This window comes from Cervus canadensis, chromosome 16 (genome assembly GCF_019320065.1).
Source record: "Cervus canadensis isolate Bull #8, Minnesota chromosome 16, ASM1932006v1, whole genome shotgun sequence".
In the NCBI taxonomy this organism is placed as follows: Eukaryota; Metazoa; Chordata; class Mammalia; order Artiodactyla; family Cervidae; genus Cervus; species Cervus canadensis.
The window spans coordinates 31706318-31721090 of NC_057401.1; the positions used below are offsets into that span (position 1 = coordinate 31706318).

A 14773-nucleotide genomic window follows, 5' to 3' on the forward strand; every position below is an offset into this window, starting at 1 on the left:
TTTATTCCTTCCACAGCTCAGGAATGTCAGTGTTTTCATCATCAGTTCACAGATGGAAAACAGGGAAACTAATTTGCCCAAAGTTAAACATCTATTAAGTAGTTGGGTTCAAGAGTTAAGCACAACTTTTCCAAATTCCAGAGTCCATGCTTTCTCCCATGAACAAATAGCTATAATAGGTCCCCACTCAGATAAATGACTTGTTATATTCAGAATCCTCTACCATAGTTCTCTCAGATAACCACAAAATTTAGACATAAAACACATCTAAAAAATCCAGATGAATTTAAGCATAATGGGGGTAATTCTGCTTACCTTCCATCCCATTTTACTAGTTGGTTTGGTTTTCTTTTCATTTTTCTGAGTGATAAGGAGTAGTGTACTATATAGTCTTAGAATCTAGCCCAGTGCCTTACACATGATAAGTACTCCATACTTGCCAAACTAAATAATTTGTTTCTTCTCATTTATGATAAGGCAAACAGGAAAGACATGACTTTAATGGTTATATCCATGCATACAAATTTGACATGCTAGAGAGAATTTCAGAAAATCTAATGATTTCTGAGACCACTTTTCAGATAATATGCATTCAGCAAGTTATTTGATCCTTTAAAAAAAAGATTATATTCATATAAATACAGTTATTTTCCAGTTTGACAAACTCAACTTAAAAACCATCTAATACATATTAATGGGTCGTAGAGAAATATCCTTGGAATCCAATTGCCAAGTTCAAACTCCTTTGGGGAGACTTACCTTGAGATGTCCCACCTCTGCCTGGAAGTAAATGTGACAAGAGTAACAACTGACCCTGACCAGGTAAAGAAAATACTCACTCTCTCACCACAGATCCAGAAGATGCTAACCACCAAGGGAGGCAGAGAAGTTCTTGCTGGAACACTGAAAAAGAACTGAGAAGAGACATATTTCCAAAGAAAAGATAGCATCAAGAATTCTGTAAATGATGGAAGGTGTATTGTATTCTTAAGATGTAGGCTTTGTAGAGAGAGCTAAAACCCAAACGTTTATATACATTATTGTTATGTGGAAGGAAGGTTTCTAGCTCATAAACAACCAATCCATTAGCTTACTTTCAAAATAAATAACTTCCCCCAAAAATACTGCCTATACTCTCAGCAAGCATCTCTTTTATAGAGTTTTACAAGTAAAAAATCTTGGCTCAACATATGATAGCAAATATGGGCAGAGTTAACACTTTACTCTTAAATAATACTATGAGTTTTACTCAAGTGCCATAACAACCTCCCCAGAAAGAGAAATTTATTTTATGTTCCTTTTACTAATAATAGGAGATTTAAGATCATTGAAGTTAGAAACTTTTTCAGAGTAATGCAGCAAATAAATGGCACAGTGGAATTAGAATTTGTGCCAGATGAGACCTTGATAGTAAAGTATCAAGAAAGATATTAATGACTCTGCAACTATTGCCAGGTCTGAGTTTAAAAGGTCTGATTTAAAAGGTATCACCTGTGAAGTTCACCAATGATGTGCTAGAGCCAGCTTTTCCAGCTTTTCCAGCCAACTGTTAAATTTTCAGGACTTTTGTAAGCCGATTATTAAACATGACCATTATTAGATATTAAATATATGATCTTAAATTAAGATTAAAGATATCAAATTTAAATTTAAATAAAGATATTAAAAACACAGATGATTATTACTCAAAATATATCACTTCTCAATTATTATGGCACATTTGACCACAAATCTATGCTCTTGAAGTTACTTGCATCTATTGTAAATCATAGAAGTACTATGTAATAATTTGCAGGACACACTTAACCATCAAAGCCAATTGGCAGTCCTTGCTAATTTTTATAAACCATTAGTTTCCCCACCCCCCCCAAAAAATAATAATTTGCTACTGTGCATCTCTTTCCAAGTTTGAACTCAGGAGTATCACATAGGTAGGAATCAGCATAGTAGGAATACATACAGCATGAGAAAGGCAAATGCTGTAGTGTTAAATCACCGGGTTGTTTGGTTGGTTGGTTTTTTGCCCTCTCAGACAATTGGCTGTTAAACATTTACCAGCAGAATACTGGATCTACCCATGTAACTTAGTAACCCAAGCCTGCATGCCAAGTTTCATCAGGAAATACAGCCTGAAATCCCTCATTCAGAAGGAAGTAGATTCTTTTCGTTATCCATGTAGTTCTGAAACTTGTTCAACCTTAAGAAGCTGCCCGAGTTGATCTCTATCTATATGTCACTGAGTTTTAGATAATATTCAACTGCTGAGGAAGGTCATGGTGATATTTCTTCAAAGATTTGGAAATGACCAGAGCCGAGGTCACTACTTTCCTTAGAGTAACTTACTTTCCACTGATGCCTGTATTACTTTGTTCATGCCATTAACAGACATTTGTGCAAATCTAAGCTATTCCTCACTAAAAACAGCAGAGGAAGAGAAATTCACCAGGCATCTGACTTCCATTCTTCTGCAGTATCAGAGCATATTGAGACAAAGGAAATCACGAGCTGGCTGGTACACAAAGATTAGAGAAGGCTGCTGAATGGAAGGCAGCTGGACAGGAAGTCAGAATGGAAGATGGTAGGAAGAATCCTGCCCCTCAGGGATATCCCAAGTGCTAAATGCAGAGCTCTGTCCCAGTACGACCCCTGCACCAGTCCCCAGAGTTGTATCACTATCTCAGGACACCTCATCTCTTTTCTCAGGAGTTGCTGCTTGCTACTGGCTAGACGCTAAGTACTTGCTATCACCAGCGAAGTACAGAGCGTGGTTATCACTAGTCTTTTTGATTCTTACCAATATACTGACCTACCTAGAAAACATCTCTTGCTGCACGCTAAAGCCTGAAAGCCTTCAAAGGTCTGCAGTGCCCCAAAGCCTCTCTAAATCCCCTGTGAAATTCAGAACTTTAGGTTCTGTCTCTAACCCTCACATCACAAGCAACCAAGTGTCACCCATCCTGTCTGTTCCCTAGCCTCTCTCAACTGTTTTCTACCCCTCCCTACAAACCCTGCTCCTTTCTCCAGACACAACAGTGAAAATGTCAACACGTGTCAAGCTGTAGGAGGTCATCAGCCCACAAGATCCACAGATAGTCAGGATGGGCTAGAAATAAGATGTAAAATGGGGATTAAAACCTTTTTCCCAGAGTTTGCTTACCATCTCTTTCTGGGAAAAGCTAGGAAGATGAAGCTAATCAGAGCTCACCAGCTGTTATTTACACATCATGAAAAGAACTCATCTTCCTCCTTTTGAAATTGTCTTGGCTTTCCATATTCCTGTTCATGGAACAGCATTCCCATTCATTAATTCTCTCTCTCTCTCTGCACCCTGCCCCCCAACACACACACGCACACGCACACACACACATACACCTCTACTTGGTCAACAACTTCTGTTGATTTACCTCCTAAGTATCTTTCAAATCCACCACTTTCTCTCTACCCAACCAATGTTGCCCTCCACCTGGCCATTCTTCTGTCTCAACTGACTTTTTTGCAACAGTTTTTTTTTTTTTTTTAATTAATTTATTTATTTTTTCAGTGGGTTTTGTCATACATTGATATGAATCAGCCATAGATTTACATGTATTCCCCATCCCGATCCCCCCTCCCACCTCCCTCTCCACCCGATTCCTCTGGGTCTTCCCAGTGCACCAGGCCAGAGCACTTGTCTCATGCATCCCACCTGGGCTGGTGATCTGTTTCACCACAGATAATATACATGCTGTTCTTTCGAAACATCCCACCCTCACCTTCTCCCACAGAGTTCAAAAGTCTGTTCTGTACTTCTGTGTTTCTTTATACATTATACAGAGTGAAGAAGCCAGAAAGATAAAGAACATTACAGCATACTAACACATATATATGGAATTTAGAAAGATGGTAACGACAACCCTATATGCAAAGCAGAAAAAGAGACACAGAAGTGCAACAGTTTTTTAAACTGCTCTCCTTGCCTCTAATTTAGCTATAGTTAACATGATCTTTGCAAAACAATCTGTGGCATCCCCAATTTTTCAATCCTTCAATTAATATTGTTAAAGAACTTATTAGATGCAAAATCTTGCCTTTAGAAATCAAATCAAATGCTTTATCAGAACATATGAGGCCTGGCCCCAGTTTCCCAGTTCAACTTTTCACCATTGCTCAGCAATACACTTGCCTTTTCACCAAGTGAACATACATGGTCAGATTTTTCTCTGAGCTTCTTCCCAGGATACCCAATGTCCTTACTTTACATGCAAATATATATATATATTTTTTTAACTCAACATATCTTTTCTAGCATGCACTGCAATGTCTCAAAGGAATACTGAATTTTGGAGTGTATTTTACTGTTGAGCAAGACTCTCTTGCAGCTGTGTTATTTCTTCCTTTGACTAATTGTGCAAGCTATTTAACTATGACATGTGGTTTGCCTCACAGTGTGTTTTAATACTGAATAATTTAAAACAAGAGTTTTTTTTCATTACCAACAAAACAAGCATTTTTAACATAAAGAGGTACTCTTCAATCAACTAACTTTGCAACTTTTAAAAATTTGTCCATTGTTCTCTTTTGACTAGCATAACCATAACAAAGGTTTACCTTGTGCTTGGAAAATTCATCAAGTACTCATAATTCAAAATTCAAGTTTCTCTGGCTGCTATTTCTCTTCTTCCCAGACCTGGTCAGATAAAAACTGATCACCACCTACCAGACAGACCCAATGGATTATTGATGATTTGTTCTCTGTCTTGCAGACTTGGCCAGTGAAGTGCTAAGGCCCAGTATATGAATAAGGCTGAGGGGTTCAGGATGGAGCCAGAGCAGATTAGGACAAGATCTGCCCTACACTTTTCTAGGTCCCAATTTTCTGAAAGATACCTTCCATTAGCTTGCAAAGAGCATCAAATTCACAGGCAGACTAAACACAGGTCTGTGTTCTTGTCACCTCACTAAATCTCAGTTTTGGAGTCATGTCCTTGATGGTAACTTCCCTAGTATTGCCTCTCTGAATTTTATAGTTATTTGTGGCAATCCCCTTGGCTACACAATGCTATGCTCATTGAGTGTCTGATTGTCTCTCTCCCTCACTAAACTATTAACTTCCTGAAGACACGGACAATACTATTCCTTGTTCTCTAGGAAAACGGGTGCACAATAACTGTTTACTGAATGCGTCAATGAATGAATGATCATTGCATTCAGTTCAGTCGCTCAGTTGTGTCCGACTCTGCGACCCCATGAATCGCAGCACGCCAGGCCTCCCTGTCCATCACCAACTCCCAGAGTTTACTCAAACTTATGATCATTGCATTAGGTGTTCACAAATAGCTCTAATTTCCTAAATTACATTTTATTTCTTGTGGATTTTCCTCCAGGTGCAAACTAAAGAAGATGATTTGGAAACAGATTTCTATGACGATTTAATTGCTCTTGAAGATAATAAAGATCAACAAACCTTGGGTTCCGGCCTAGCAACGAGCTCTTTTCATGTACCGATTTTCTATTCCTCAAAGAGAAGGCAAAGCAGCTCCCATACTTCCGCCTTCAAACAAGCCATTCAAGCCTCCCAGAAAAAGGTAATAAAAGTGGTTCTTGATCTTTTTAATTTTTCCTGAAAAATAACACCAATTCCAGCAATGTGCAAGGAGAAGATCATTTTAATATCAAATGGTAGGATTTTTAACATAGATTTAAGTAGACTTACATTTTTGTTGTTATAGCCCACTTCAAAAGTTATAGAGACAATAAGTATAATAATGCCTTTTTTGCAAGCATTTAGCTGTGTTTGTGGTTGTGTTCTTGTTATTTTAATTTCTGTCTTATTATTTTAAGTGCGTTTCTTATAAACCACATGTAACAGAATGTTGCTTTTTTCTTTTAACATAATCTGACAGTGTAGGGTCTTTGCTGGAGAAATTCAGCCAACTTCTGTTTAGTATCTTTCCTGAAATACTTAATCATGCTCCTACCCTCTTTAATATATCTCACTCATTTAACTTTGTTGCTAGTTTCTTGTTTCTTTACTTTTCTTTGTCACATTTCTGCTTACTTTTTTTGGTCATTTTGGAAGTTCTACTAAACTTTTAAATTCTGCTGATACTTACCTTTCTCTAGTTAATACACATAATTAAACCAATGTTTTTCTTTTATTCCATGAAGTAATATATAGCCTCCATCAAAGGATTATTCATTTTTCTACTCCCCACATTCCATTCCCACAATCTAGAAAACATATTTGCTTCTTTCTTTCTCCACCACTACCACCATAAGCCTCCAAAGCCTCCAGTTTTATTGAGATAGTTGAAAATCTTTGTATTCCAAGCTATTCCTAGGGATTATTTTGTATTCTTTTTTATATTATATATGTTCATTAGTAATTTATTCTGGATCCCATCTTTCCTATTAACAGTTCCTCACATAATACTGATAAATTCCAATTCATAATATGTATTTTGTATTTGTGTGTTTCTATGTATGTGTGTATGTGTATATATATTATATAGGTCTATATCCCATATACATGCTCATCACCACTTCTTTCATCTTCCCTTTCTTGAGATCCTGTTCTCATTCAATTGCCATATTTTCAGTGTTTTCTTTAGGTAGGATACATTCGAGGTATATTCCCTAAATCCTTATATATTTACAGATGTCTACCTTTTCATTGAACAATAAAGATGCAAAATATCTTGACTGGATAAAGGAATATTGGAACACAGTCTTCTTTTCTTGATAGCTGGTGGAAGTTATTCTACTATCTTCTAATTTCTATTGTTACATAGGAAAAATTACATGCAAGCTTATTTTCTTTCTTTTGTTCTCTCTCTGGAAATTTGCAATTTATAATACTCTAAGCATTGGACTTTATCTACTAATCTTGCCAGGAACTAATGGAACTTTTCAATACATAAAACTGCATCTTCATTGGTTAATCTTTCCTCATATCTTCCTTTTTCCTTTGTTTGCTTGTAAAATCTTCTAGATATGTATTCCAACTCTTACATGATTTAGGGGATAGATATCTATTAGGCATTTTTAGACATTTACAAGTGTTTTTTAAAATAGTATCTATTTCTCATTACAACCACCACTCTAAGTAGGATTTCTTCTTTCCAAAGAGACATATGAGGAGATTGAGTCCTGAATCCTAGAACTTGATGGGAGATGTGAAAAGAGTAGACCAAAGTACCAGTGTCAGAACCAATGGGACCAGCACTGGAGGGCACCATTTTATTGCTCTTTCTGTTTCTACCATAGTGCCCCTCGTATTTTTTATTAATTCATTCATACACTTATGTAAATATGAGTACTTATAGTACTTTACAGATAATTTTTCCAAGCATTTCATTTGTCTTCAAAAGAACCCTAAGAGGTAATGTTGTTTTTGTTCACTCCTTCAAGCCCAGCTCTTTGCGACCCCATGGACTGCAGCATGCCAGGCTTCCCTGTCCATCACCATCTACTGGAGCTTGCTGAAAGTCATGTCCACTGAGTTGGTGATGCCATCTGATCATCTCATCCTCTGTGGTCCCCTTCTCCTCCTGCCTTCAATCTTTCCCAGCATCAGGGTCTTTTCCAATGAGTCGGCTCTTCGCATTAGGTGGCCAAAGTATTGGAGCTTCAGCTTTGGTCCTTCCAGTGAATATTCAGGGTTGATTTCTTTTAGGATTGAGTGGTTTGATCTCCTTGTAGTCCAAGGGACTCTCAAGAGTCTTTTCCAACACCACAGTTCAAAAGTATCAATTCTTTGGCAGTCAGCCTTCTTTACTATTTAACAGGTAATGGTAGATATTTTTAACATCATCTTGTAGATAAGTAGATTGAAGTCCATATATTTATTTTTAATTCAACAGACACCCATCACAGACCTACCCTGCGTCAGGTACTATACTCAAGTACAAGAAGCTAAGTAACTCTCGTGATTGTAAAATGAGTAAATGCCAGAGTTTGGAATTGAAATCAATTTTCTAATTTTTGCCCACTATTCACATCTACCACACTATATTTCAAGCTTCTTGCTTATTTTCATCAAACTCTGAAAAGAGTATAGCTCTAGTGATATAAGCATGTAAAAAAAGAACAGATTCCTTTTATAACACAGATGGTTAGCCCACTATAAAATTTTTATTTATTTATTTTTGGCTGTGCTGGGTCTTCTTTGCCACACAGGCTTTCCTCTAGTAGGAGCAAGTGGGGGCCACTCTCTATTCGCAGTGTGCAGGCTTCTCATTACGGTGGCTTCTCTTGTTGAGGAGCATGGTCTTGGGCACATGATCTTAGTTGCTCCACGGCATGTGGGATCTTCCCAGATCAAGGAGCAAACCCATTTCTCCTGCATTGGCAGGCAGATTCTTTACCACTGAGCCACCAGGGAAGCCCCTGTTAGTTCACTTCTGAATGGATTATGGGACATATCATGCCCCTCATGCTTAACCAAACTCTATTCTTTATTTTTTTTTCTTTTTTTTTCCCCAATTATTTGTATTCAGTTCAGTTCAGTTCAGTGGCTCAGTTGTGTCCGACTCTTTGCGACCCCATGAATCGCAGCACGCCAGGCCTCCCTGTCCATCACCAACTCCTGGACTCCACTCAAACTCACGCCCATCGAGTCGGTGATGCCATCCAGCCATCTCATCCTCTGTCATCCCCTTCTCCTCCTGCCCCCAATCCCTCCCAGCATCAGGGTCTTTTCCAATGAGTCAACTCTTCGCATGATGTGGCCAAAGTATTGAAGTTTCAGCTTCAGCACCAGTCCTTCCAATGAACACCCAGAACTGATCTCCTTTAGGATAGACTGGTTGGGTCTCCTTGCAGTCCAAGGGACTCTCAAGAGTCTTCTCCAACACCACAGTTCAAAAGCATCAATTTTTTGGTGCTCAGCTTTCTTCACAGTTCAACTCTCACATTCATAAATGACCACTGGAAAAACCATAGCCTTGACCAGACGGACCTTTGTTGGCAAAGTAATGTCTCCACTTTTTAACATGCTATCTAGGTTGGTCATCACTTTCCTTCCAAGGACTAAGCATCTTTTAATTTCATGGCTGCAATCACCATCTGCAGTGATTTTGGAGCCCAAAAAAATAAAGTCTGTCACTGTTTCCACTGTTTCCCCATCTATTTCCCATGAGGTGATGGGACCAGATGCCATGACCTTAGTTTTCTGAATGTTAAGCTTTAAGCCAACTTTTTCACTCTCCTCTTTCACTTTCATCAAGAGGCTTTTTTAGTTTCTCTTCACTTTCTGCCATAAGGGTGGTGTCATCTGCATATCTGAGGTTATTGATATTTCTCCCGGCAATCTTAATTCCAGCTTGTGCTTCCCCCAGCCCAGCGTTTCTCATAATGTACTCTGCAGATAAGTTAAATAAGCAGGGTGACAATATACAGCCTTGACGTACTCCTTTTCCTATTTGGAACCAGTCTGTTGTTCCACGTTTAGTTCTGTTGCTTCCTGACCTGCATACAGGTTTCTCAAGAGGCAGGTCAGGTGGTCTGGTATTCCCATCTCTTTCAGAATTTTCCACAGTTTATTGTGATCCACACAGTCAAAGGCTTTGGTATAGTCAATAAAGCAGAAATAGATGTTTTTCTGGAACGCTCTTGCTTTTTTGATGATTCAGCAGATATTGGCAATTTGATCTCTGGTTCCTCTGCCTTTTCCAAAACCAGCTTGAACATCTGGAAGTTCTCGGTTCACGTATTGCTGAAGCCTGGCTTGGAGAATTTTGAGCATTACTTTACTAGCGTGTGAGATGAGTGCAATTGTGTGGTAGTTTGAGCATTCTTTGGGATTGCCTTTCTTAGGGACTGAAAATGAAAACGGACCTTTTCCAGTCCTGTGGCCACTGCTGAGTTTTCCAAATTTGCTGGCATATTGAGTGCAGCACTTTCACAGCATCATCTTTTAGGATTTGAAATAGCTCAGCTGGAATTCCATCACCTCCACTAGCTTTGTTCGTAGTGATGCTTTCTAAGGCCCACTTGACTTCACATTCCAGGATGTCTGGCTCTAGGTGAGTGATCACACCATCGTGATTATCTGGGTCATGAAGATCTTTTTTGTACAGTTCTTCTGTGTATTCTTGCCACCTCTTCTTAATATCTTCTGCTTCTGTCAGGTCCATACCATTTCTGTCCTTTATTGAGCCCATTTTTGCATGAAATGTTCTCTTGTAATCTCTAATTTTCTTGAAGAGATCTCTAGTCTTTCCCATTCTGTTGTTTTCCTCTATTTCTTTGCATTGATTGCTACAGAAGGCTTTCTTGTCTCTCCTGGCTATTCTTTGGAAGTCTGCATTCAAATGGGAATATCTTTTCTTTTCTCCTTTGCTTTTTGCTTCTCTTCTTTTCACAGCTGTTTGTAAGGCCTCCTCAGACAACCATTTTGCCTTTTTGCATTTCTTTTCCATGGGGATGGTCTTGATCCCTGTCTCCTGTACAATGCCATGAATCTCCGTCTATAGTTTATCAGGCTCTCTATCAGATCTAGTCCCTTAAATCTATTTCTCACCTCCACTGTATAGTCATAAGGGATTTGATTTAGGTCATACCTGAATGGTCCAGTGGTTATCCCTACTCTCTTCAGTTTAAGTCTGAATTTGGCAATAAGGACTTCATGATCTGAGCTACAGTCAGTCAGCTATTTTTATTATTTGGAGGCTAATTACTTTACAATATTGTAGTAGTTTTTGCCATACATTGACATGAATCAGCCATGGATTTACATGTGTTCCCCATCCTGAACCCCGCTCCCACCTCCCTCCCCATCCCATACCTCTGGGTCATCCCAGTGCACCAGGCCCGAGCACTTGTCTCATGCATCCAACCTGGACTGGTGATCTGTTTCACACTTGATAATATACATGTTTTGATGCTGTTCTCTCAGATATCCCACCCTCACCTTCTCCCACAGAGTCCAAAAGTCTGTTCTATACATCTGTGTCTCTTTTTCTGTCTTGCATATAGGGTTATCATTACCATCTTTCTAAATTCCATATATATGCGTTAGTATACTGTATTGGTGTTTATCTTTCTGGTTAACTTCACTCTGTATAATGGGCTCCAGTTTCATCCACCTTGTTAGAACTGATTCAAATGAATAATTTTTAATGACTGAGTAATATTCCATTGTGTATATGTACCACAGTTTTCTTATCCATTCGTCTGCTGATGGGCATCTAGGTTGCTTCCATGTCCTGGCTATTATAAACAGTGCTGCAATGAACATTGGGGTGCAGGTATCTCTTTAAGATCTGGTTTCCTCGGTGTGTATGCCCAGAAGTGGGATTGCTGGGTCATATGGCAGTTCTATTTCCAGTTTTTTAAGGAATCTCCACACTGTTCTCCATAGTGGCTGTACTAGTTTGCCTTCCCACCAACAGTGTAAGAGGGTTCCCTTTTCTCCACACCCTCTCCAGCATTTATTGCTTGTAGACTTTTGGATAGCAGCCATTCTGACTGGCGTGTAATGGTACCTCACTGTGGTTTTGATTTGCATTTCTCTGATAATGAGTGATGTTGAGCATCTTTTCATGTGCCAAACTCTATTCTTAAGACAAGTTAGTGTCAGAATTACCAGGAAGTAAAAATACATCTCCCCAGGTCCTTCTTTGAATTTACTGATTCATACTATCTGGGATTGGGCATGGGATTCTGGCTTTTTTTTTTTTTTAAGTCCTCCAGCTTGCTCTAATATCATAAAAATATAATCAAAGATGAGGAGAGAAATGGAGGTGTTGAAATATATATGTGTGTGTGAGTGCGTGTATGTGTTGTAGTCAATCAGTCATGTCTGAGTCTTTGTGATCCCATGGACTGTAGCCCACCGGGCTCCTCTGCCCATGGAATTCACCAGGCAAGAATACTGGAGTGGATATCCATTCCTTTCCCCAAGGAATCTTCCCAACCCAGGGATCAAACTCGGGGTTCCTGCATTGCAGGCAGGTTTCTTTTATTGTCTGAGCCACACGTGTGTGTGTATGTGTGTGTGCATGTGTGCTTACACAGACACACATATACACCAGTCTCAATATTAAGATTTGCTTCTCAGAACTGGTTTCTAAACATCTCAAACATCCTAGAGAATACTTACAAAACTCTTATCTGTAGGTAAACAGCTTTTATTTGATCCTCTAATATCTGCCTCAAAGTGGAAACATTTCAGGCTATTCACAGTATCAGGTTCACACATGTGAAATTTCTGATATTCAACCATTTTTGACTTACAAGATTGGCAGCTTTGTATGGTTCAGCCCAACATCTTTGATTAGATCTGAACAGAATCAGGATATCTCAGGTTAAATAGAAAATGCTTCTGCAACCTCTCTTAATCTTCAAATACTGAAAACAAGGTCCCACAAGCTTGAAAATCATTTCAAGCCCTTCAGTGGCACTCAATGCTTTATTTTGTCAGGCATAGATCTGACTAAACATTGGTTGGTCAGATAGTCTGTTTCAAAGTCAAAATATCAGTTACCTCAGTAGGATTCAGTGCGTTTTGAATTGCTTTACAAAGCTGAACCAACAAAAAGATGGTTAAGATAATGCAAGATCTCACAAAATGTTGAAATAGACCATACATAGTTAATAACTTCTGTCATGTAATTTTTTAGTCCAAAATAGCCAGTTCTAGCCATCAGAAACTGACAGGGGGCACCAGGGAGATGTTTGCACCAAGTCGAGTTACCAAAATTTAGCTTGTATTTCCCACAATTTCATTTTTAAAGCAACCTGAAAATTTTGAACAGCTTATTTCAATGTGCATATCCAACAGGCATTTCAGATATTCAGGGAGTAAGAGTGCCTCTAAAAGCACAATGTCCCTCTACCTTTCCAAAGCCACACCTCCATGACAAAATTCAAGTATTAAACTTACAGTTAATGGACACTTAAAATGTAAGCTCCACAAAGGCATGAATTTTTTCTGCCTTGTTCACATTTGTGTCCACTGCCTCTGTGATAGCTGAGAGAAACATGTATTGAGGGAAAGAAGGGAGCAGGAGGAAGGGAGGAGAGGAGGGAGGAAGAGCAAAAGGAAAACAGAGAGGGAGGGGAATGAATGTTGCCTCTTCCTCAGTCTTTGTGGGGTTTTTTTCCCTTCTGTGTTAATAGTCATTTTGTGCCATAATTATAGCACATGAGAAGATAGCTGTTTAATAATTTGCAGCCACAATAATAACAGGTTTAGCAATTTAACTAATACAGATTTTGGCTAAAATATGCCCCTCTCTTTTTATTATTTAAACATTACAATTTGCTAAAACTAAGAAATCAGTTACAATATCTAAGCTTTTTTAAAACAACAGTATAAGTGGATATACTTAGAAAATTCAGTATCTATGGAAAAGGACAATTTAATGGAATGAAATTTGGGGCATAATACCAGCCACATAATCCTAAATCAACCTGACACAATAAGGGATGATCCTCCAAACAAATAGTTTTGTTTGTGGATGGAGGACAGAATACAAACAATTTTGTTTAATTTTACCACCTACGTAATTTTGAGTCTTAGCATCTTGGAGTTGAAAGCAGTGTGAAATGTCACTGATGAAGGCTGTGCACACGTAACTTTTCCCAGACGACTGAGGCCCAGAGAACTGACACGCTTTCCCCAGTTGGTGGACAAAGCTATGACTTGCATCTCATTGTGTAACTTCCAGCAGAAAATGTATACAATTTCTTTCAATTATTTGCATTAGCAAGACTTTCTCAATAAAAATGCAGTAGGGGTGCACCCAAGATTGATCATCAAGAAAAAAAGATTTACTTTTTGATCCTTGATTTCTTTTTGGTAGACAGCATATCCCTCCGTCACACAATTTACATGATTGAGGTCATCTTATCTGTTTAGCATTTTGAATATCTAAGGAAACTGAACTGAAGGAAAAGGTACTGGAAAAATAAGATGAAAATTATCATTTTGTATGTGGGAAAATTCAATGGACAGTTAACAATTATAATGCTATGGGTACAATGAAGCTGGTTATAAACATTTAATGTTTGATTCCTCAAGTTTTCATTACCTTTAATCATCTTTTTTTTTCACTTCTTTCTTCTCTTCCATTTAGGCTTCCAGTTTTATTAGGATCCATAAAGTCATAAAAGTCTTAAACTTCACAATGAAAACTAAAGATCTGCAGCTTTCTGATGTCTTCTTGAAAGCACTTAACCATCTGCCTCTAGAATACAACTCTGCTTTATACAGCCGGATCTTTGATGACTTTGGGACTCACTATTTCACCTCTGGCTCCCTGGGAGGCGTGTACGACCTCCTTTATCAGTTTAGCAAGGAGGAGCTAAAGAACTCAGGTTTGATTTCCTCAACACTTATTTTTAACTGATAAGATACTGTGTAATGCATTTTTCTCTTACTCTATCCTTTTAGTTCTTTATTGACTTTATTTCAACCTTGCTTTATTTCCAAAATGATATGAAGAACAACCAAAATGTGCACACTCAAGAAAATAAAAATAGAAAATTCAGGCCAAAAGAAGAAGGAGAAATAAATAGGCTTAACCTCTTCAGGCATCAGATTTGTCCCAGAATTTCCTGACATTTAAGAACATCATAAACTGCCTAGTAGTGGTAAACTAAAGAGAGAAAGATGCTATCACCTAAAGGAAAACAAAATTTGTCTTGTAACTAAACTCTAAAAAATAATTTACTTATAGAATTTTTATAGGAGATAATAATTTTATAAAATTGTAATTACAACAAATCCACTGACACTTTTTTTTTCTCTGTTCCCCAAACAGAGATTGAACCTGGGCCCCTAGGCAGT

General features: G+C 38.2%; 1 protein-coding gene across 3 annotated transcripts in view; it reads left to right on the forward strand.

The window, feature by feature from the left end:
* C6 (complement C6) overlaps positions 1 to 14773 on the forward strand; it is an 83123-nt gene that overhangs the window by 30817 nt on the left and 37533 nt on the right. For all 3 annotated transcript variants that reach the window (XM_043489169.1, XM_043489170.1, XM_043489171.1), the window contains 2 exons: positions 5364 to 5564; positions 14061 to 14301. In XM_043489169.1, coding sequence (XP_043345104.1) covers positions 5364 to 5564; positions 14061 to 14301 — 442 coding nt within the window. The remainder of the gene's footprint in view (positions 1 to 5363; positions 5565 to 14060; positions 14302 to 14773) is intronic.